Raw genomic sequence first — 25,025 nt, forward strand, 5'->3', positions numbered from 1 at the left:
GATTCTGCTCCTAGGGGGGAGTCCCAATAGCTATCTACAGGGGGGTAGCGCTATTTTCATGGAAGGTGTGGCACTATTTACATGGGCACTGTGGCACTATACAGGGGATACTGGCGCTATTTACATGGGCACTGTGTATGGCACTATCTACGTGGGCACTGGCACTTTATATGAGAGTACTGGCACTAGGGGCATCTAAGGGGGAATTATACAGTATGGTGGCAGTCAAGGGGGCATTATCCGCTATGTTGGCAGCTATGGGGGCATTATACTGTTTAGGGGATGCTATACGGGCATTACACTGTATGGGGCAGCTGTGGGGGCATTATACTGTTTAGGGGAAGCTATAGGGGCATTATACTGTATGGGGCAGCTGTGGGGGCATTATACTGTATGGTGGCAGCTAAGGGGGCATTACACTGTATGGTGGCAGCTAAGGGGGCACACACGCCACATCGTAGGTCCCTCTTTGCGATACTTGAATGTTGGGAGGGATGTTCTGTGTTACTTATATAAGGGTCAGTTGGGGGGTTCACATATGCACACACTATGGGAGGGGGTGTAATGGCTGGAAACTTGCATTTAAACATGTGAAAACGCAATGGCACTGATCATGTAAAAATACAATTTATTATTACACGTGATCTGATACTTTCAGATTCTCTCAATTAGCATCTACCTTCTGAATTTAACTCAAAAAGAGACACAGAACAAAACAATTTCTCAAAAATATAAGGAACTATTTACAAGGCGCAGCACAAGTATCTTTCTGATTACACACATCTTCCAGCAGACAACAGCGTCCCGGATGGCAGCGCGCCAACCACAACATGGAAGCCACTACTGCTACAAGTGATCACATGACAGTGGAGCGCACGCTGTCATGGAAAAAGCTCTTCCATAAACTAGAGGCCGAAGTGTATATGATTCATCTGTCTCCACCTAAAACTCGCTCAGCGGAGACCAGCTCCATATACGTTACATTAGTTTGTCTCCTTAAAAATGGAGATAACGTCAACAAATGAGAGACACATTGTAGCGTTCAGTAGTTACTCTGCCACTGGCCTGTTGAAAGAACTGTGCGCTACGCCGCTTCCTGCTGAGAACTAGAAGGAAGAGGAAGAAGGGTTCATAGTGACAGAGCGAGGCGGAGGGGGAGGACACAGGTGAGAGGGACTGTGTGCAGCCGGGATTACCTGTCAGGGCACAGGAGTTTATGTATTCATCCGCAGAGTGTTATGGACGCACTTTCCTGGTACAGCAGCTGGTTGCCCTCACTGTATGTATACATTACTGGGCTGTGCACATATGGAGTATGACTACTTGGTGACAGTATATGGGAACCTCTAATTTTTAGTCATTTTTATTGCTATGTGGGCATCTGCATGGGGTCTATACTGCTATAATGTTTCTGAGGTATCACATTGTTATGTGTTCGTCTAACTAATGGGCTGTTTACATAGTTAGTCCTATGCGACTGGAGGTCCAGACGAGGTGCAGGTGAAAATGTTACTTATGTGAGAAATGTATACAATTCCTTATCATCAGTGTTCCTTATAGATTGTCCTGCTATAGATTCTGATATAATATGAAGCATATTGTCAGGCGGTGATGTCCGTTGGGCTTGACAGATCCCAGGAGTCTGGTAACCGATGTGCCCAACTTTTGGGGTTTTCTATGGGTCCATGAAAGTTCTTATTCATTGCCACGAATATTATTGCTCCTGGAGTGATCTACGGCTGGGTTCACACCTGCGTTGGTGTGTTCCATTGTTCTGCTCCGTCAGAGGAGCAGGACAAGGGAATGACGGATTCATCTCCAGGATGCCCCGGAGTTGGGAAAAATACAAAGAAGAGCAACAAAACGGGGGGACATGAATAATTTATATGAATGGCACATACAAAAAATATGGTGAAATCCTGTTCCATGTAAAACCCCCTCAAAAAACAAGGGGGCACTCCCTCCGTCTGGAGAAAAAAAGGTTCAACCTGCAGAGGCGACAAGCCTTCTTTACTGTGAGAACGGTGAATTTATGGAACAGCCTACCGCAGGAGCTGGTCACAGCAGGGACAGTAGATGGCTTTAAAAAAGGCTTAGATAATTTCCTAGAACAAAAAAAATATCAGCTCCTATGTGTAGAAATGTTTCCTTCCCTTTTCCCATCCCTTGGTTGAACTTCATGGACATGTGTTTTTTTCAAACGTACTAACTATGTAACGGTTCAGTTGCACAATGATTGCTGATGGAACCCATTGAATTTAATGGGTTCCGTCGGGGTGTCCGTGATTTCACCGGACAGAGTAGCGCAACGTGCTGCACTATCGTCTCCGGTAAACTCCAACAAGATCTGCAACGGAGCCTCCGACGCAGATGTGAACATAGCCTAACCGGCCCAAGTCCATGGTATTCTAGCCACAATAGTTGCCGATGGTTTAAGTAAATATTGATGTAAGATGTTGAGATATATATCAGATGAAGAAAGTTCTCTCATGAAATGCTTTGCTTATATTTACTGTGTAGACAGTATCCGTAAATGCTGCTCTATTGTTTCTCGTAAAATCATGGATGCCCTAATGGGGATACCCTGACGGAACCCATTAAACCCAACGTGTTCAGTTGGGTGCTGATGGTGTCCGTCGTACAACAGAACTGGTGCTTCCCGTATTTTTTCTTTGTTCTGCTTTTCTGATGGAGCAGAACAAACACCAACGCAGGTGTGAACTGGGCCTTAGCCAATGTTCTGGTTTATAGACTTCTCATGGAAAAGTATGTAAAGCTTTCTTGTGCACTGTACATAGCCAGGCAGAAAAATGCTGCAGGACACCGTTTTCTAGCCAGCAGATGAGACCCTTCTTCCTTCAAGGGGTTGCCAAGACATTTTTCATCGATAACCTATCACTTGAATGTGACTGAAGCTGCAATCCCAGGCACAGCTGCTCTGAATGTGTACGCCGCTGTGCCTGTAAACTGGGAAAGGGCCGCGGTGTTCAATCAGCTGATCAGTGGGGGTGCTGGGAGTTGGACCCCCACCGATCTAATATTGATGACCTATCCTGACTTAAGGATAGGTCATCGATTTAAAAAAAAAATGCTTAGACAACCCCTTTAACTGTTTGGCCATGATTGGAAAAACGTGCATGCTTTCTTCCAAAAAAAAGTGCCACACCTGTCCACAGATTGTGTGTGGTATTGCAGTTCGGCCCCACTCATTTCCATAGTCAAGCTGCAATACCAGATACAACCCACGGACAGGTGTGGCGAAATCGTGTGGTCATTGGCTACCGCAAGTGGGCAGAGTTTTGGCCGTCGCTACATCAGCCCATGCTCTAAGAGTCCCCAATAAATAATTTTTGATCTTTGTTGTTTGCTACTTTGTGGCCAAGTGACCATTTCTAACTAGGGATGCACGATGCATCGAAACTTCGATACTGTGCATCCCCAAACGGTTCGATACCGTTGTCTCATGTATTTCGATACTAAGCTGTGCGGCCTCACAGCTCAGTATTGTAACACATGAATGTATGAGATTGGGGCTGCGGCTGAGCCATTGCCCCGCTTCTGAGTCCTGACAAGTGCGCGCCATCAGGATGATGGGATGCGCCCGGCGCTGCACTAATGAGCGGTGGCACTGAAGACAGAACATGGCGGGCGCTGTGCAAAACACCCCCATGTTCTGTCTTCAGTGCCTGCGCCGCCGCTCATTAGTGCAGCGCTGGCCGCATCACCTCATGCTGACCGTGTGAGCACTTATGTCAGGAGCGGGGCAATGGCTTTATTACACAGCCGCAGCCCCGATCTATAACGGCGGAGATCAGAGAAACTTCTTACCTCCACCGCTATTCCCGCTGAATGCTGCGATCAAAGCTAACTGCTGCATTCAGGGGAGAAGGGGGTATGCCCCTGGTTCACGTCACAGGAAATCCCTGTGACGCGATGGAGGGCCATACCATATATGGGCAGACAGTGCAGGGTCTATTGAAGGACCCCAGGGCTGTCTTACCATATCTCCTGTTAGGGCATACTTGGGTATATCCTAACAACTGCCGGTGTACTATCCATACACAGGCTAATGTGCTGGCATATATCTGATATATGCCAGTATATTAAAGTTTAAAAACAAAGTAATATTAAATGTAAAAAAAAATACACACACCCCTTTTTTATTTTTTTACAATAATCATTAAAATAAGTCTCAATACATAAAACATACACATATTCGTATTTGCGCGGCCGTAATAACTTGCACAAATTTTTTTTTGCGTCACTTATGATGTGTACGCTGAAAAAAATTTAATAAAAACTTCTTTCACTTATTAATGTGAGGCACGAGGTGTGATGAATTTAAAGAGACTCTGTCACCAGATTATAAAATCCCTATCTTCTATTGAATGTGATCGGCGCTGCAATGTAAATAACAGTAAAGTTTTTGATTTTTTTTTTTTTTTTTTTTTAAACGATAATTTTTGCCCAAGTTATGAGCAATTTTAGATTTATGCAAATTAGCTTTTCAATAGACAACTGGGCGTGTTTTCTCGCTTTACCAACTGGGCGTTGTGAATAGAAGTGTATGACGCTGACCAATCAGCGTCATACACTTCTCATCGTTCCCACCGAGCTTCTTTCACTGCACAAACACACAGTGAGATCACGCTGTGACGTCACTTTCTCCCACAGGTCCTTCACCATTGCGTCGGACAAGAGAAGACACATCGGCTCCAGGCGTCCGAGAGGGTAATATGCTCGTCTCTAGGGAGTTTACTATGCTTATCTTCACACGGTGATGCTGCTGCAGATTAAACTGTACCCTCTCGGACGCCTGGAGCCGATGTGTCTTCTCTCATCCGACGCGATGGTGAAGGACCTGTGGGAGGAAGTGACGTCACAGCGTGATCTCGCGGGAACACGCTGTGTGTCTGTGCAGTGAAAGAAGCTGGGTGGGAACGATGAGAAGTGTATGGCGCTGATTGGTCAGCGTCATACACTTCTATTCACAACGCCCAGTTGGTAAAACTAGTAAACACGCCCAGTTGGTAAAAACACAATACACGCCCAGTTGGTAAAACGAGAAAACACACCCAGTTATCTATTGAAAAGCTCATTTGCATAAATCTAAAATTGCTCATAACTTGGGCAAAAATTATCAGTTTTAAAAAAAAAACAAAAAACTTTACTGTTATCTACATTGCAGTGCTGATCACATTCAATAGGAGATAGGGATTTTATAATCTGGTGACAAAGCCTCTTTAAGGCTATGTTCACACGGGGTCTTTTGCCGAGTTTTTTGACGGGGAAAACCGCGTCGCAAAACTCGGCAGAAACGGCCCGAGAACGCCTCCCATTGATTTCAATGGGAGGCGTCGGCGTCTTTTTCCCGCGAGCAGTAAAACTGCCTCGCGGGAAAAAGAAGCGACATGCCCTATCTTCGGGCGCTTCCGCGTCCGACCTCCCATTGACTTCAATGGGAGGCAGGAGAAAGCGTGTTTTATGCCCGCGGCGCAAAACGGCGCGATAATTGCTATTCACACGGAGTATTTTGGGGGAGGAATATCTGCCTCAAAATTCCGTTTGGAGCTTTGAGGCAGATATTCCTCCCCCAAAATACTCCGTGTGAACATAGCCTAAGATAGACTGTCAGCCTACCTCTTGGCAAGTACATGTTTCACATAATAGTGATTTTTTATTTGTTTTCATTGTATTTTTAGGTTTTGTTTTTTTGCCTTTAAAGTGTTAAAAGTTGTTGCCATCGTGCAATTTGGAAGTGTGAGCGGATTATGTCAGTATCTATCTCTGTGACACAGACTGGCTTTTTCAGTTTCTAGTAGAAATCAGTGCCATTCATCACCCATAGGCTATAGTGGTTTCACTTGGTTAAAAGGATGCCTGTAACATATGCCATAAAGTGGCATACGTCAGCCATAGGCTCCCATGTAAAAAAAAAAAAATGGATGCCGCGCAGTATACGTTTTTATGTGGGATGGAATAGTGTAGTCTATAGTATCATGACCTCACTGGACACGACCGTTTAATGATAGGCAATTGGCCGCTCAGATGAGGTAATGTTACTATAGATATTGTCATTTTTGAAAGTTTACCTTTTTTACATTGCCGACAGCATTATGCATTTTTTCTGAGGCTCGAGCAGAGATTTGAGCAGTTATCAGGTGCACGCCCCATGAAACTTGTGTGATATCTGAACATTTCTTTCCTTTTATTTAGGTGATTTTAGAATGGGAGCTGTGGGGCACTTTATTTATCTACTGGAGAACGTCTTTGTAGAGTGGTTTTACCTCCATAGTACTACAGAGCTGTATAATAAAAACTGTTTTGAATAATATAGTCTAGCTGAAAGTTTAACTAGAATAAATATATACCTTTTCCTCGTGATTGGTTACTTCTGCTGACACCACACAATTCGTATACCAGTAACAATGTGTCACCGGCCTTGCACAGATATCGCACTACTCGTACTTGGATGTATGGATGCCCCTCACCCTGCAAACAACCCCTGATGCCACAGACACATAGTCGCCCCATGCTTTAGAAGCCTTATGGATGCAGTGATGCTACATGTACACTGAAGACAGAGAGTACCAGCTATGGTTAATTCCTGCTGTTCTCCCATCAGAGTAAGACTATTAGGCATTATCACTCAAGTAGATTTTTTTTTTTATGGTTCATTCTTTTTTAGTAAGATATGTGAAACCCATATTGACATAATATTCAAAACTTTCAAAAAATAGAACCGGAAGATCTACAGAGTCAGGGGTAAAGTACATAAACATAACCGGGTTGTATCCACTTTAGAGACAAAAAGACAAGTAGGTGGTCTCAGAAAGCATATACATGAAACTTTACAGAAGAGTCGGAGGAAAGAAAATAAAAAGAGGAAAAAACAAAAAGGGAGGGGGGGAGAGAATAGTGTGCGATTCCCTCCACCATCACAAGTCACAGGTGGAGCAGAAATTCATCTCATGTTTGAAGAGTAAGGGTATGTTCACACGGCTTATTTTCGGACGTTTTTCGGGAAGTAAACGGTTGAAAAATCGAAAGCAGAACGCCTCCAAACATCTGCCCTTTGATTTCAATGAGAATACGGCGTTCTGTTCCGACGGGCCGTTTTTTTTACGTAAAAAAAGGCCACGAAAATGTGCATGTCCCTTCTTCAGCCGTTTTTGGAGCAGTTTTTAATACTCTCTAGAAAAACAGCTCCCAAAACGTCTGTAAAAAGCGCTGCAAAAAACTTGAGTGGATTAAAAAACGTCTGAAAATCAGGAGCTGTTTTCCCTTGAAAACAACTTTGTATTTTTAGACTTTTTTTGAGTTTGAAATGTTAACCCTATCCCGAAGAAGACTTGAAAGGTTTTCATTGACCATGATCCATGACAATTTCACATGATCTTCGATAAGCCTAGGAGTCTTCCATGCCCCCCGCTATTGTGATTCTTCCTACCAGAAACCTAAATGAAATAATTTTTTGAGTATGCTTAGGTGCATCGGAAACCGATTTATGCAGTAATGCTTGCCAGGGGATTTACTTATGGAGACTTGTGTCCATTCCTTTCTTTGGCAAAAAAAAAAAAAAAAAGGAAAAAAAATTGTGTTCCTGTCCTTAGTCTTGCATGTTGGATTAGCAGGATTCCCAGACCATTGGGTGCCAGGTTGGATGCCCGATTAAAAAAAAAAAAGCAGCGGAAGTTGAAAAAAAAACCTTGTGTTTAATTGGTTAATATTTGAGGTTTCCAACTGGGCTGTGAGGGACTTTATTTTTAACTAGAGTTTTGATATCATCATAGGAAGAAATCCGGTTTAGTCAGTGAAAAGGAACAAGGCAGAGCCTGCTTTTACATGGATGCCTATTATCACAATGCTCTATTACACAACGATTTGTCATCAATTTATGGAACTTGTGATTTTTAATTTGTACCTTTTGAATGTCCTCATTAAACTTTCATAAAACCTTTTTTGTTGGGGAGGGTGAAATTTGTTGTTTTTTTTATAATTAAAATTGTCTGGATTAGTATTTTTTTTCTCTTGGCCGTACGTGGCAATATTACTGGAGATATATATATATATATATATATATATGTGTCAAAAAACAGGCAGCACTCCGTAGCATGTGAAAAAAAGAGGGTACTTTATTGCCCCGCGTGCAATGTTTCAGCTCTGTCCTCTAGAGACTTTCTCAAGGACAAAGCTGAAACGTTGTACATGTGGCAATAAAGTACCCTCTTTTTTTCACATGCTACGGAGTGCTGCCTGTTTTTTGACTACTGTATAGTTGGGACCTTGGTGGTCTTTTCCCTAGGGCTTGCACCCAAACATCAACCGCACAGTCCAAATATTGTAGATGGGTTCAAGCCCACCGGGGTCACGATCATAAGACCCAAACAAGTAGATCCAGAAAATCAGGCAGCACTCTGAAGATAATTTGCAAAACAATGTGGTGGTGCTTTATTAATCCATCAGTCAGTGCAACATTTCAGCTCTGCAGTAGAGCCATTCATTTATTTATAAAAAAATGCAAACAAACCAGACAAAGGGATGGAGAAAAGATAATATGGGATGGGAAGGACTGGGGTAGTTGAGGTGCTACAATCGTACAATGTGGAAGCCCCTTGAGGTAGTAAAACGGCAACAAAGACGTTTAGTGTGGCTTATAGACATGTGAAGGACATGTCCATCTGGAGCTGTGGATGAAATGTCAAAATTGAGCAGGCTAGTGCTGTGAGGGGAACTGTGGGCTTGATTGAGGCACGGAGTGGGTTGCAGAGTTGGTGTATGAGGTCTTTACATCAGAATTGTGACAACAGTTACGGACCCATGCCGGTGAGGGTTAGGGAACTGGGTGGGAGAAGACGTGCAGACCCAAAACACCACCACTATTGAGGATAGTTCCCACCTGTGAGGGAGAGAAGAGGGCTAGTCCAGAATTACTCGTAGGTGGCCCCCCAAGGGATTGATCTAGGTACGGTCAATGGGCGGTAGACAGCCAAACAACCAGTTCATTGAGAGTGGTAGACGATAGGTAATGTGCCAGATGAGAGAGCGGTGCATGTGCTGCCAGAAGGAGCTAGTCGAAGGGTAAGTTCAAAGTGGTTCCTCCCATGATGATTTGGCAATTTTTAGAGACATTTTCCAGTAGGAAACCCTTGGCGTGTAATTGCCTCAGAGAGAGAGCGGCTAAGATGTTACTCACTGGGAATTCCGTATCGCAAGGTGACCATTTAACTAATCCCGAACCTCTGGTGTCATAGTCAAGTTGGGCGGTATAAAGCAGTAGAAACCGGTGATTTGACACTAGGCGGCAGGCAACAGTGTAACATTAGCGTATAATATATCTTCTGAGTCATCGTTGTAGGTTAGAGTTGTAGAATATCGTTTTTTTTTATTTATTTTTTATTTGAGGATCGAGTAGATCTTCCACCTGGGAGAGTCCCTGCAAGAAACAGGAGTGAAAGATTAGATGAGCCTCACCAATTTTGGAATTTAGGATTACAGGTAAGGTAAAGTTATTGGAGTATGTCCTCCGAAAAGTGAAGCCATCTCCTGATTACCAACCGTGCATGCCAGGATGCCATAAACAGAGTAAGGGAGTAGGTTGGTTAAGGAAGGTAGCGTTGTTCCTAGAAATCAAATAATTTTTTAATAAAGATGAGTTAGAAACTTATGTCTTGTTTTTTGTTACTTCTTACATAACCCACATGTAAATATTGGCATGGCTACCCCCATATATTATATGGAGCAGTGCTGCTTACAACCACCTTGTCACATGGCTGCTTTATCCAAAAGTGGCCGATCTATTGGATGAAGTGGTCACATGACTTCAGTACATCACTGTACTCTGTACGTTTTACAGAGAGGGAGGTGATATTGCCATGTAAGACTGAGCCGCGGCTGCAGTTAACATTGGGAGGGGGATGTAAGAGGAGATACCTGGACATCATTTTTAGAAATTATTAATTTACAAATGAATTTATTTCTAGTAAAATATGCACTTATGGCTAAGAAAAAAATAGACCGTTCCTTTAAGATTTATCTATTTAAAGAGGCTCTGTCACCACATTATAAGTGTCCTGTCTCCTACATAAGGAGATGGGCGCTGTAATGTAGGTGACAGTAATGCTTTTAATTTAAAAAACCGATCTTTTTTCACAACGTTAGGAGCGATTTAAGTTTATGCTAATGAGCTTTCTTAATGCCCAAGTGGGCGTACTTTTACTTTCGACCAAGTGGGCGTTGTACAGAGGAGTGCATGACGCTGACCAATCAGCATTATGCACTCCTCTCCATTCATTTACACTGCACTAGCGATATAGCTATATCACTATGTGCAGCCACATACACAAGCCCTAACATTACTACAGTGTCCTGATAATGAATACACATGAAATCCAGCCTGGACGTCATGTGTACTCAGAATCCTGACACTTCTGACTCTTTTCTGTGAGATTTACAGCAACGGATACGAAATCTCGTTTACCTCGTAATCTCGCGAGATTTCGTATCCGTTGCTGGAATCTCACAGAAAAGATTCAGAAGTGTCAGGATTCTGAGTACACATGACGTCCAGGCTGGATGGTCATGTGTATTCATTATCAGGACACTGTAGTAATGTTAGGGCTTGTGTATGTAGCTGCACATAGTGATATATCTATATCGCTAGTGCAGTGTAAATGAATGGAGAGGAGTGCATGATGCCGATTGGTCAGCGTCCTGCACTCCTCTGTACAACGCCCACTTGGTCGAAAGTAAAAGTACGCCCACTTGGGCATTAAGAAAGCTCATTAGCATAAACCAAAATCGCTCCTAACTTTGTGAAAATAGATCAGTTTTTTAAATAAAAAGCATTACTGTCACCTACATTACAGCGCCCATCTCCTTATGTAGGAGACAGGGCACTTATAATGTGGTGACAGAGCCTCTTTAACAGAAACGAATATTTAAGAATATAAAATACAGAAACATTGTTCTGGGGGTCAGAGGAAATGAGCCTGTATTATAGGCCACAGCGGGATTCACAAAATAGTTCTTCTCCATCGGGCCCCATGCACATCTATGGGAGACCTAAAACAGCTCTCAACAGAACAGAGTCCTAATACATCGGTGTGCACGAGGCCTTTATCCTTTACCCCCCCCCCCTTTTTTTTTTTTTTGTCTTTGAGGCATTCAAAAACACTAAGGGTATGTGCACACACACTAATTACGTCCGTAATTGACGGATGTATTTCGGCCGCAAGTAGTGGACCGAACTCAGTGCAGGGAGCCGGGCTCCTAGCAGCATAGTTATGTACGATGCTAGGAGTCCCTGCCTCTCCGTGGAACTACTGTCCCGTACTGAAAACATGATTACAGTACGGGACAGTTGTCCTGCAGAGAGGCAGGGACTCCTAGCATCGTACATAACTATGATGCTAGGAGCCCGGCTCCCTGCACTGTGTTCGGTCCGGTACTTGCGGCCGAAATACGTCCGTCAATTACGGACGTAATTAGTGTGTGTGCACATACCCTAATACTTTTTATAAAAAAAAATATTCAACCTTTTTGTATTTCCTTTTGTATTTCATTACAATTCAGCCAGCTTTTATGTTGTAACAGTTGAGATTTGTGATGGAAAAAGTCTGCACAGCCTACATGATGGGAACACACGAGGAGCTTTAACATCTGACTCTTGTCTGTAATGACAAATATTATTTTGATGCGTAAGTAATGAATAGTTAATGTATTATATGTGGTAACTCAGCCAAGAAAAATGTTTCTGCTAAATACAGGCATCCAAGTTTCTTTGTAGAGCTTCAAAGTCTACCTTTTTGAGAGATAACATCTCCGTACGGATTTTATAGCAATATCATTTTGAAACACAAACGTTCTTTTAGTCTGAGATCGTTGCTCATAAAAATTCCTGAACTAACTGCGGCCTTTCAAAATGCAATGATACTCTAAATACACACGTCACTCCCATTTCATAACAAAGCTGCGACATGTAGGTTACAAAAAAGAATGAATTGGCCATCCAAAACTTGTAGGAGAAAAAAAAAGCAAAAAATGCTCTAAACACAAACCAGAAAAAAAGCATATATCTGTGCATGGGAAGCCGAAAACTTCCTGCACCCTTCTTTATGTAGGAGTTTCTTTGTTTTTGTAATGGTATATCCGAACTCTGCATCTCTGTTCTAATCCTTTTGTATCCAGTAAAAGAACAAAATCAGACATACAAAAAGGTATGGAATAGCGTCGACTATTATGCTATACTGTACAATGGAATCCAGTTAAAAAAAAAAATCATACAACACACGGTAAAAGTTTTTTTTAACATGGGTGATATATACCACTGTATGGCTTCCGTCAGTCATCTATTTAATGTATAAGTCATGAGCTTTTCAGGAAGCTTTTTATGATGTATACGTTAAATAAATGCTATAATAGCTTATGGGTGACATGCCACATATAGCAACCATCTGTTAAACATATAGATCGGGAGCGTTTCCCAGCGTATATGTTATACCAAGCCAAAGAGTATGATTTGATCAGGGCCTAACACATTTTTGGTTTCTGATGAGCATGTAAGTGAGGTAGGAAACAGCTGGTAGACGCCTGTGACACCAGTTTACCAAAGGTAAAGATTAGAATTGTGCAAGAAGAATCCAACTGAATTCTGACCTCTAGTGAGGATCTGTCTCCCATCATAGACCTCAGGGATTTCCAACCTTTTTATCTTGGAGGAAGTCCATTTTTTTCCAACCACATGGAACCCCCTACTCGAACTCCAACTTTACAGAAGCTATGTGCAGACAAAACATTGTATAATTCTGAGCCAGCACCATATCCTAGCCAAGATTGGTTGAATGAATAGCCCATCTCCATAAGGAATCATAGTTGGGAAATGCTACATGTTGGCAGAGATTTGCTTTATCTAATGTCTGTGGACAGCTTTATTGTACACGTATTGATGGGGATTCTCTAGTAAAAGCTATTTCCTTTATAAAATACAGAGATACAATCATTTATATAAAGGGTTGCCAAACATCCAAGTCTTTGACATTTCTGTTTATAACTAACCAGCAGAAAGATGGGTGTTCAAATCCTTAAAGAGGCTCTGTCACCAGATTATAAGAGCTCTATCTCCTACATAATCTGATCGGCGCTGGAATATAGATAACAGCAGTGGTTTTTATTTTGAAAAACGATCATTTTTTAACAAGTTATGAGCTAGTTTAGATTTAGTTTCTTAATACCCAACTGGGCGTGTTTTTTTTTTACTTTTGAACAAGTGGGTGTTGTAAAGAAGTGTATGAGGCTGACCAATCAGTGACTAATCAGTGACATACACTTCTCATTGTTCCAGCCCAGCATGATCCACAGCACAGTGAGATTGTGCAGTGAAAGAAGCTGGGCTGGAACTATGAGAAGTGGATGACACTGATTGGTCACTGATAGGTCAGCCTCATACACTTCTTTACAACACCCACTTGTTCAAAAGTAAAAAAACACGCCCAGTTGGGCATTAAGAAACTAAATCTAAAATTGCTCATAACTTGCTCAAAAATGATCGTTTTTCAAAATAAAAACCACTGCTGTTATCTACATTCCAGCGCCGATCAGATTATGTTGGAGATGGAGCTCTTATAATCTGGTGACAGGGCCTCTTTAAGCATGAGAGATCAGTTTTGATGAACAGTATTGTCATAGTAGAACGTTGGTTGTTTTGCTAATTTACATAAGGCAATTTTTATTATAAATGCCCATGCACATGGCTGTAAGCTTTGGGAAAGGCTTTCCTGATTTCTCCTTGACTTTACATAAGAAAAAAAAAAAGGCATCAAAGGTTTTCCTAGCCTTTAATGTATGTGTTTTTGCATACTAATAATTTTGATCAATTGATTCTGTAAAAAAAAAACGAACCCTGTCACAACGGTGACAGACGGAAACCATTAGCAAAGTTTCCGTCACCATTGAGATCAATGGTGATGCAAACAGAAGCTAAGATTTCTGTTTGCCTTTCCGTTGAGGGGTTCCCCGGACATAAAACCTCCAACGGAACCCTTCAATGGAAAGAAAACGCTGATGTGAACAGGCCCTAATATGGTCGGAACTCGCACAGAGGTAGAACGGGGTTTAGGGACCCTGTTCTAGAGATAGGTGGAGGTCCCAGAGGTGGGACCCGCATCTATCTGATATTTATAGCGCATCCTGTGTATTTGCCATAAACGTCCCTGATGGAAAAACCCCTTTAAGTCTGTAGTGAAAATCCCCATTGATCTTGGAGAGGTGGCCACACATTTTATTATTATTGTGCTTTGAAATGATGGGCAGTTACATGACTTCTAAGTGCTCTCTCCGCTATTGTTCATATCAATGCTCAGTCTGCATGTGCGTTGCTGCTATTCAGGGGACATACTCCTTTGATTGAACGTTGTAAGTCCATTTTGGAACAACCACTTTAAAATATCACAAAATCCTAAATTGTTAAAATGTGTTGTATTTTATTTATTTTTTACATTGCCATAGTCTCTTTCAACCGGTCAGAAATGTTCTCCCATAGTGTCTCACCAAAATAGATGTAGCTCCCAGTAAACTGCTGAATGTAGTCAATGTAATGAATACCAGAGAATACAAATACTGTCTATTATATGACCATACAATGTGCATGTCACAAGCCGAGAAATAAACTTATGGGGTAAAATTGTCTCCATTATTCATCTCTTGATGTAGTGTGAACCAAGAACCGCTTATGTCTACACTCGCTAAACAAGTTTATTTGTAGTAGCTTTTCACGAGTCACAAAAAACTGTACTTGAAAGAGTATTTTTGGTTAACTGGTCAAAGCTAGAGCTTAAATGGATCACTCTTGTTGTATAATAATTGTTTTTGTTTTTTTTCTAGGTAAAATGGACAGGTAACAGAAAACCGGGATCAGTACCTACAGTAAGTTGTCATCGGCAGAATGACGGAGTGCTTTCTGCCTCCCACCAGTAGCCCCAGTGAACATCGCAGGGCTGAGCATGGCGGGGGTCTGGCTCGTACACCTAGCTCAGAAGAAATCAGCCCAACTAAATTTCCAGGGCTGTACCGTACTGGAGAGCCATCGCCTCCTCATGACATCCTTCATGAACCCCCTGATGTAGTGTCTGATGACGAGAAAGACCATGGCAAGAAGAAAGGCAAGTTTAAGAAGAAGGAAAAAAGAAGTAAGTTTAAAGGAGACATACAATATACTTATCCATTACAGCGCTTCTAATAATCGTGTATCCCTACTAACCCTAAAGGTTATTTTTTTTTAAACTCTGTTTATTGTAAATAAAGTGCTACACAGATATGATAATCAAAACATACTGGGTGACATACAAGAAACCCATTCTTCAAGTAACCTAAACATAAGAACAGCATTGATCTCATGAGATAAGGATCAAAGATACATGTCACACCGCAAAATGCGAGAAGTACAGAAATAAGAAAAAATAAAACAAAAGAATAAAGCGATGAAACACATTCCAGGTCCAGTCGACGTGCGTATTCGGGTAATGCATCCCCACAACATTGTGCCACAAATCCATACCATATCAACCATTCGATATCCCATCCGGAGGTAAGGAAACCCTAAGGTCGCCCACGCCAAAAGAAGTATGAGGTGATATGCACCACCGGCCCCAAACCCTCACAAACTTATGCCGACAACCCCGATGTTTGTACACCAAATTGATATGAGCGCACAGAGTTAACTATCGTCTTCCATTGAGAGGCTGTAGGGGTAAGGTCACCCATCCATCGGATGGTGATAGCCTCCCTGGCCAAGAACAGGGCCTCACGTAAGAATATACCTTCATAATGAGACCAAGAATCCAGTGACAGCAGACCCAATAAACAAATACCAGGCTCACAAGAAACCTGTTAATCCAATATCGAAGAGAGGAAATCTGTAACCTCTCTCCAAAAATTGGCAGTTACCGCAGAGCCACATCATATGATCAAAATCAGCTCGGTCATTTTGGCATCTGTGACAGGTCGCTTATAAAATTCTGCCCATATGAAATAACCTGGTAGGAGTAATATAACATCTTTGAGTGATATACAATATCAAAAGATGCGAAGATATTGCATCCAGCCAATCCCTTTCAGACAGATCAGGAATTAGCCCCTTCCACCGGAGTTCTACCGTACATTCGGCGTGAGCGACCCTTTGGGACAACAGAACAGATATCAGCCCCTGTGGGTCTTATGTTCTAAGTATCCCTATAAGCGGCAAGGCGGATATGGGGTCCAGAGTTTACCTAAATTGAGATATCAAAACGTGACGCAGTTGTACACATCGAAATGTATCACTTTCAGGTACCTGGAATGTATCCTGTATCTCCCTGGCTGACAAAGTGCCACCTTCACCATTAATCAGATGTTGCAATTGAGTTACCCCCAAAATCTCCCATAATGCGTGATCATGAAAGCCCATAAAGTGAGACAAACCGTGTTGAGTCCAAATAGGCATTTCATCAACAATATCGGAGTAATTTAACAATTGTTTTGCATGAGAGTACCTGCTTCGCCAGTTTAATTATTGGAAGGGAGTGCCTAGGGCTAAAATCGTGAGGTTCTAAAATAGGCCACAGAGTACGGACGGGGAGAAAGTGAGCTATATGATGATCAGCGTTGGATGATTGTGCATTCGATAGCCTAGCTGAATAAAACGCAGCTGACCCGCCAGATAACCGAGAAATACATCCGGAAGGGCCGCTCCAGCTAACTGTTTAGGTCTCTGCAGAGTACTGAGCAGGAGTTTGCCTTCCCTGACCCCAAATAAAGGGAGAAAATAAAGAGTTAACCAAATGAAAGAACCTTTTAGGGACCAGTGTGTCCGCATGCTCAAGTATATAGAACATTTTAGGTAGCACAATCATTTTATGGAGGTTAATTCTACCTGCTACCGATAGTCCAAGCATTTCCAGACTGCAAATGTATCCTTTAAAGAGGCTCTGTCACCAGATTTTGCAACCCCTATCTCCTATTGCAGCAGATAGGCGCTGCAATGTAGATAAGAGTAACGTTTTTATTTTTAAAAAACGAGCATTTTTGGCCAAGTTATGACCATTTTTGTATTTATGCAAATGAGGCTTGCAAAAGTCCAAGTGGGTGTGTTTAAAAGTAAAAGTCCAAGTGGGCGTGTATTATGTGCGTACATCGGGGCGTTTTTAATACTTTTACTAGCTGGGCGCTCTGACGAGAAGTATCATCCACTTCTCTTCAGAACGCCCAGCTTCTGGCAGATCACGCTGTGACGTCACTTCCCCAGGTCCTGCATCGTGTCAGACGAGCGAGGACACATCGGCACCAGAGGCTACAGTTGATTCTGCAGCAGCATCAGCGTTTGCAGGTAAGTAGCTACATCGACTTACCTGCAAACGTCGATGCTGCTGCAGAATCAACTGTAGCCTCTGGTGCCGATGTGTCCTCGCTCGTCCGACACGATGCAGGACCTGTGAGTGACGTCACAGCGTGATCTCTCAAGAACACGCTGTCTGCACTGCCAGAAGCTGGGCGTTCTGAAGAGAAGTGGATGATACTTCTCGTCAGAACGCCCAGCTAGTAAAAGAAGTAAAAACGCCCCGATGTACGCACATAATACACGCCCAGTTGTACTTTTACTTTTCAACACGCCCAGTTGTACTTTTGCAAGCCTCATTTGCATAAATACAAAAATGGTCATAACTTGGCCAAAAATGCTCGTTTTTTAAAAATAAAAACGTTACTGTCATCTACATTGCAGCGCCGATCTGCTGCAATAGCAGATAGGGGTTGCAAAATCTGGTGACAGAGCCTCTTTAAATAGGAGAGTAAGGGATATACATTCATGTCATAAGAATGTGAACTATCTCTAGAAATCCATATACCCAAATATTTAAAACTGCACAACCTGTACACCCTGAAATTCTGAATCCCAACCACAATTATTGGAATGAAGAGGCATGAGGTAAGATTTACTCCAATTAATATGTAGGCCTGACCTTTTTTTTTCATGGTATGTTTCAATCAATTAACCACATCTTTTCAAGAGGAAAACCTCCTTGTTGAAAGGCGTTAGTGCGTTTTATTAATATACTACGTAATAATTCTACTTTCTCTTAGAAGGCTCTGTGCACACCGCAGATTTGTCTTCAGTTTATCGTATACCCCAGTTAAATCTGTTAGTGTATACATTAAACGGAGGCTGTAATGGATGTCTAACAATGGCATCCATCACCCATTGGCTTCAATGATATCCGTTTAACAGATATATCATGAACTCTAGTAACCCTCTTAGTGACGTGTCCGTTAAACGCCTATGGGAGATGGGGCCGATGGCAAATGCCCAACCATTGCATCCATTTCATGTGTTAGTTGGGACGCTCCAGTGACCTAACTATCCATATATAGGCAGTTATCACTGGAGTTTTCCGATGTAGCAGAGGGAGTCTGAATGTCCGCCCTTGCCCGCACAGTACGTCCTGGAATCTACTCCCGGGGCCACAGTACTTCTGGGATTCATTCCCATGGTACTGTCTTCTCACGACACATTAGGATACAAATCTACAGCAGGTCGCAGTGACCGTTAACGGTCTGCAGAGAGAGCTCGGAGGATGGATCAGGTGTGTGCGGAAAGGGAATCTCCATGATGTGCTGTCTCGAAGCAGCATCAGTCTCCTTCCATGTTGCCACTGCTGTGATTTGTCTCCTTGGTCTCCAGTGTTCCTTCTCCATGGCATCCCCTTCTACGGGTTTCGGGGATGCAAGATCCAAGCCTAGTGATTCTGTCCCCCCAGGAGGCAGCCAAGCTTTCCCGACACATGTCAAACGTACAGGGAAATGGCCATATGAAAGGCGCTAACTTTTCAGCTCTCTGTTATTGATGTTTTCGATTCTAAAATACATTTCCAGGCTTTTGATTGTAAAACTTTAATCCATGTAGAGCAGGGGTCTCAAACTCGGCCGGGTAAGTGGGCCGCATATTGAAAAAATGGGAAGTTGACAGGTCGCATTACTTGTTAATCAATTAGTTATTTGAACTACTAGAACACTATATTACTAGAATAATAATACTACATTACTATAATAATAGCGCTAGGTTTAAAATTTGAGATATTTCTCCACGTGCTTATTTCAACAATCCAGCTTTCCAGTTTGTGTCGCTAAATGCAGTCCGGCGGCTCAGTTGGCACACATGTCAACATTGGGCAGCCCCTTTTTAGATAGTGCCGCAGTGCCCTCTGTGGATGCTGCCGCAGTGCCCTCTGTGGATGCTGCCGCAGTGCCCTCTGTGGATGCTGCCGCAGTGCCCTCTGTGGATGCTGCCGCAGTGCCCTCTGTGGATGCTGCCGCAGTGCCCTCTGTGGATAATGCAACACACCCCTAGATAAGGCCACAGTGCCCTCTGTAGATAAGGCCACACACCCCTAGATAATGCCAGTGTCCTCTTCAGATACTGCCACACACCCACTTGTAGAGGCTGCCCCAGTGCCCTCTGTAGAGGCTGCCCCAGTTCCCTCTGTAGAGGCTGCCCCAGTGATGTCAGGGGCTTGCCCCGAGCTGGAGTCCCGGAGCAGAGCCGCTTCTGGCACTCTGCCTGGGATTCCAGCTCTGCTCCTGACATCACTGTCCATATATGGACAGAGATGTCAGGGGCAACCCCAGAGCTGGAGTCCCAGGCATAGCACTAGTAGGCTCTTCCCAGGACTCCAGCTGTGCTCCTGACATCACTGGGACTCCTGCTCTGGGGAAGCCCCTGACATCATTGTCGATGTATGGACAGCGATGTCAGAGGCTTCCCCAGAGTCCCGGAGCAGAGCCGATAATGGCGCTCTGCCCGGGACTCCGCTCTGGGGAAGACCCTGACACACTGTCCATATATGGGCAGCGATGTCAGGGAATTCCACAGAGTCCCGGAGCAGAGCCGATACTAGCGCTCTGCCCGGGACTCCGCTCTGGGGAAGACCCTGACACACTGTCCATATATGGGCAGCGACGTCAGGGAATTCCACAGAGTCCAGGAGCAGAGCCGACACCAGCGCTCTGCTCCGCTCTGGGGAAGGCCCTGACACACTGTCCATATATGGGCAGCGATGTCAGGGAATTCCACAGAGTCCCGGAGCAGAGCCGACACCAGCGCTCTGCTCGGGACTCCGGCTCTGGGGAAGCCCCAGACATCGCTGTTCATATGTGGACAGCGATGTCAGGGAATTCCAGAGTCTCGGAGCAGAGCCGATACTAGCGGCTCTGTGTCCCGCGGGCCGCAGATGACAGCCCCAGGGGCCGCATGCGGGCCACGTGCTTGAGACCCCTGATGTAGAGTATACCCATCTGCATGTTTCCTATTTTTCTACCATTATCCTTTTACTACATGATTGATTACATTCAGGTTATTTGTTTACAGTCCTGAGGTTTGTGCAATGACTTCACTGCATGCTGTAAACAAGAATTCTAACATATTCCAAAATAGCAGAGGTGCAGTCAGGGTGTAGTCCAGGCTTAGAGGCTACTTGGTTTTATTTTTGAATGAGTCATTTCTGTGAAGATGCTTTAGCGTCACGTATTAATTACATCTGGATTAAGGTGATGTTTACTGGCTGATTTTCTAGTCTGTGTGGATTAATTTTGTTTAATTGCAAGATTTAGCAGAGCTGAACGTGTAATTTAACATATTGCATTATAGTATCTCACTGATAATGCAGTAATTTTCCGGCAGATCAAGAACTTGCCAAATTTCCAAATACATGTAGGTGTTCTGAGTTATATCTTTGAAGGGTATTGATGCAAATCCTCTGTTCACTTCCCTTTTGAATGGGAATTTCTAGAAGTATACAATTAGGGCAGTATAGCTGTAAAATAAAAAGCTTTTCAATATGCTTACTCTAGCAATTTATCTATGTTCTCATGACCCCGCTATATGTATCTTGGGGTCGAAGTTGAGCCTCAGATCAAGTTTGCACAGAAACTAATACAGATTGCCAAGGACTCGATTTTACTATCTTGCATACTGGTATGTTGTCTTTAGGGACAACACGTCACATGATCATGGTACCAGTTGCTGCCCACTAGGGGGTGTGTTGGCGCATTTTCAAATTTAACTTCTATTCAGCAGTTTCTAAGAGAGATATAGATATAGTTCAAAGAAAGTAGCAGCATTCTAAAAAATGCAATAAATGAGCAGGGTGCCTGCAAATGACCCTGATCCAAGGCTCTTCAACAGTAGAAATAAACTCTTGCAGCACTCCCAGAGTAAGTGAAAAATCCAATCTTATTTTTTTTCTGCTTACATAGTGTGACATTTCAATCCCATACATGGATTTTTTTTCAAGGTGTGTGTGTGTGTGTGTGTGTGTGTATATGTGTATATATATATATATATATATATATATATATATATATATATACGAAAAGAAATCCTGCAGCACTCCAATATTTGCAAAAAAGAATGATTTATTCAATCAATGCAGAGATGCGACGTTTCTGTCCAGCCTTGGGACCTTTCTCAAGCTTCGCACGGGTCTATTTCGTTTGTTTGTGTGTGGTTTAAAACCCTGTTTGCTACTAGTATGGATTGTGCTGATGCAACATGCGGACAATGTGAGGCTTAGTGAGGGGATTGTTTCTATGATGGGCATCTACTACTGTAGTGCTGTCACCCATGAATAAAACTTGAAGGCATAAAGGTGATGCTTACAGATTGTCTTTAACGGTGGAAATAGAGATCCGATCGTGTGGTAGTCTTGCCCCTGGATCTTGAGCATTAGTACGGATCCTGACTCCAGCACGTGTTTTCCATATCCAAATGCCGTCATCTGGAAGGCATTTTTGTAGACCCGGATATGTTTCAGAGACTCGGCAGAGTGCGCGGAGGAACCATTAAGCAAAGTTGTGAGCTCTTCTGGTGGAACAGGTAAATCGGATATTCTGACCTTTCCGCCAGAGCAGCACATTCCTGGTCATTCACCTTTGTACTTATGTGCCCTTCAGTGTTTGCATTGTTTCTCCATTTGGCCAATCCGAAGCAACGGAGGTTGAGATTATTGGGATTTTGAATTGTAATGGAAAGCAGTATTACGCATATCAGCCCAGGTAGTAGCTTGTCGATTTAGCATATCGCACCTGGTCGGCATGGAGACGGGCTTAGGTCTGCTGGGGAGTCTCTGCTGCTCGTCTGTCTCGCTGGGACTGCAGTCATTCCTCAGTCTGCTGGGGAGTTTCAGTAGCTCGTTGTTGGCTGTGGCGCATCTTGTCAGCCTGGAGACGGGCTTGGGTCTGCTGAGAGGTTTCAGCATCTCGGGCAGCAGCCATACACTTTGCCACAGTAGACTTTCATCCAAGTGCAGGCTGTTTATTTCAATTTGAACTTCCTAAATAACCGCTAAACTGGTCCTGGCCATCAGTAATCTGATTGTTTGCTATAGGTAACCGCTCTCCTGTGCCTTCCCATCTAGGATTATCTTGTAAAGTGCACTACCTTCTACTGCCAGATAAAAACATCTCTACTATAAAAGCGAATGTCTGTATTCGCTTTTATAGTATTAGGTCGTGATAATGGCTGATAACAGCGTGTGTGTGTGTGTATACTCCTAGCGTCGTACATAACTATGATGCTAGGAGCCCGGCTCGCTGCAGTGTGTTCGGTCCGGGACTTGCAGCCGAAATACGTTCCGTCCTTTACGGACCGAACATGCTCGTGTGAATCCAGCCTAAGAATGAAGAAGCTGTGAGCTTATATTGCGAATACGGGTCGTGTGATATGGAGGAAGGTCCTTGATGTGAAAGCCAGTGGTGTCATATTTGCTTTTGTGAATATGTCGAACGGTAGGTCCTAGAGAGCTGAAACCTTCGGAAGCGCGTGATTTACTTACGTGCCAAATTTAGTGCAGGTTGGTCCAGTTGTTTGGCCGTGCGTAAAGAACATGCAACAAACAGAAATAAATTATATATATATATATATATATATATATATATATATATATATATATATATATATATTATGAGAGCTCTAATTAGCAGAGTTACCTGGCTTCGCAAGGGTCTATTTTTATGTGTGGTTAAAAACGTTGTTACCTACTGATATGAAGCCAACATGTGCGATAAAGTAAACCTTTTTTTGCTACAAAATACACGCAGATGTGGCGAATATGGGACAACTAATCGGTTGTCAATTTCAACATTGACCATTTTTGACAGTGTGTACTTTGACCCTTTTGAGACTGCAGTCGTGCCTCAGTTTGCTGGGGAGTTTCAGCAGCTTTCTGTTTGCTATGACGTATCCTGTCAGCCTGGAGACAGGTTTAGGTCTATTGAGCGGATTCAGCATCTCCGGCATTAGCCATGCGCTTTGCTGTAGGAGTCTTTCGACTAAGTGCAGGATTCCTTTTTGGAGGCATGACTGGTCTGAAAGGGGTTCAATATATGAGACTGCTGAAATCCAGTATCGGTACAGTGTAGTATAGGTACAGTCCGTTTACGGCGAGTAAAGAAAAATGGCTGGATTGTTATGGAAACCTGGTGTAATACTGTGTGTGTATGTGAGTGAGGATAAGAATGAAGAACCTGCGAGCTTCTATTGGCTAATACAGGTCCTCTGATGTGATATGGAGGAGGACCCGTGATGTGGAAGCCACTAGTGCCATATTTGCTTTTGTATTGCAATTTTTTGTGAATGCCATGAACGGTAGGCCCTAGAGAGCTGAAACGGTGTAAAACCTTCTAAAGCGCCTGATTTACTTATGTGCCAAATTTGGTGCAGATTGGGCCAGTCGTTTGGCTGTGCATAAAGAACCGACAACGGTAATTTATTTTTATGTCTGTATGACTACCAGCATTTTATCACTTCCAGTGCTATTAAAATATAGTAAGTCGACTCTTGATGTTTGTGTAATAGGAGGTGATGGTTCTCATTCATTCATTCATCCTTACAGTCCCTACATCATATGCACCTTCCAGATGTAGACCTGGCTTAAAGGGGTTTTCCCATGAGATACATTTATGACATCCACAGCCATTCACTATTATGGGAGTTATGGAAACAGCGTAGCTCAGCGAATTATGCTGTTTTTGTAACTCCCAACCATATAATCACGAAGTGGCTGCGGAGGCAGAGGGAGCAGAAAAAGGTAGAACCGGGTTTAGGGGGCCCGTTCTAGAGATGGGTGGGACACGCATTTATGATGTATTCTGTGGATATGTCATAAATGTCTCTGATGGGAAAACCCCTTTAAGGAACAGAAGGTAGCCATCCTTGTACCGTACCTTAACCGCTTGTACTTAGATCTGTAGTGTTCGTTTGCACAATAACCATTCTCATCTAGGTCAATTATATTAAACTAAGCCTTCAAATGAAAGCGAAATGCGATAAGCTAATGGATTTCGATAAATCCTGTCCCTTGCTGAGTTGTTAAGCATTCAAGTGAGTGATTTATCAATTTCAAGTATGATCAGAACTCATGCCAGAACCTCACATGTCCCTAATAAATGTGCAGATTTGTTTGGTGAACCCCATTACCTCCTTTTAGTTTTGGTTACATTTGTTAGGGGTTACTTGTCATATTGAAATGACACAGAACTATATTATCCAAACATATGATCAATAATAGTTACTATAATAGCATGACATCTTAGAATATCTGCCCCGCTCTTCCTGTGCAGAATTATAAATATAAAACTACGGTAAGTAAAACACCAAAACATTACCAAGAAAAAAGTTTGTCTCCATCCTGTATTGTCAACTATATTTTAACATGAGTGTATATAATACTGATCTACTGCATAAGGCTAGATTCACACGGGCGTTGAGCATCTCGGACGTGAAAAACGGGTGTTTTTCACATCCGAGGTTAATCTGTACTCTGAGGTGACTAGAGTCTACGGAGGGATGCGTGAAGCGTGGAAAAATAGGACGTGCTATTTTCTCACATTCCTTCACACGGTCCATTGAAATAACGGCATGTGAACGGCCACATTGAATTATATAGGTCCATGTGACCGCCGTTGTTTCAACGGCCGTCACACGGACGTTTTAACACGTTCGT

General features: G+C 43.0%; 1 protein-coding gene across 3 annotated transcripts in view; it reads left to right on the plus strand.

Moving 5' to 3' along the window:
• Positions 1-1,067: 1,067 nt before the first annotated feature.
• Positions 1,068-25,025, plus strand: part of RALBP1 (ralA binding protein 1) — a 42,689-nt gene continuing 18,731 nt past the window's right edge. The window contains exons 1-2 of one of the 3 annotated variants that reach the window (XM_075826425.1): positions 1,068-1,166; positions 14,881-15,185. In XM_075826425.1, coding sequence (XP_075682540.1) covers positions 14,942-15,185 — 244 coding nt within the window. In that variant the 5' untranslated portion in view covers positions 1,068-1,166; positions 14,881-14,941. The other 2 variants (XM_075826426.1, XM_075826427.1) reach the window with 2 other exon arrangements.

This window comes from Rhinoderma darwinii, chromosome 5 (assembly GCF_050947455.1).
Source record: "Rhinoderma darwinii isolate aRhiDar2 chromosome 5, aRhiDar2.hap1, whole genome shotgun sequence".
In the NCBI taxonomy this organism is placed as follows: Eukaryota; Metazoa; Chordata; class Amphibia; order Anura; family Rhinodermatidae; genus Rhinoderma; species Rhinoderma darwinii.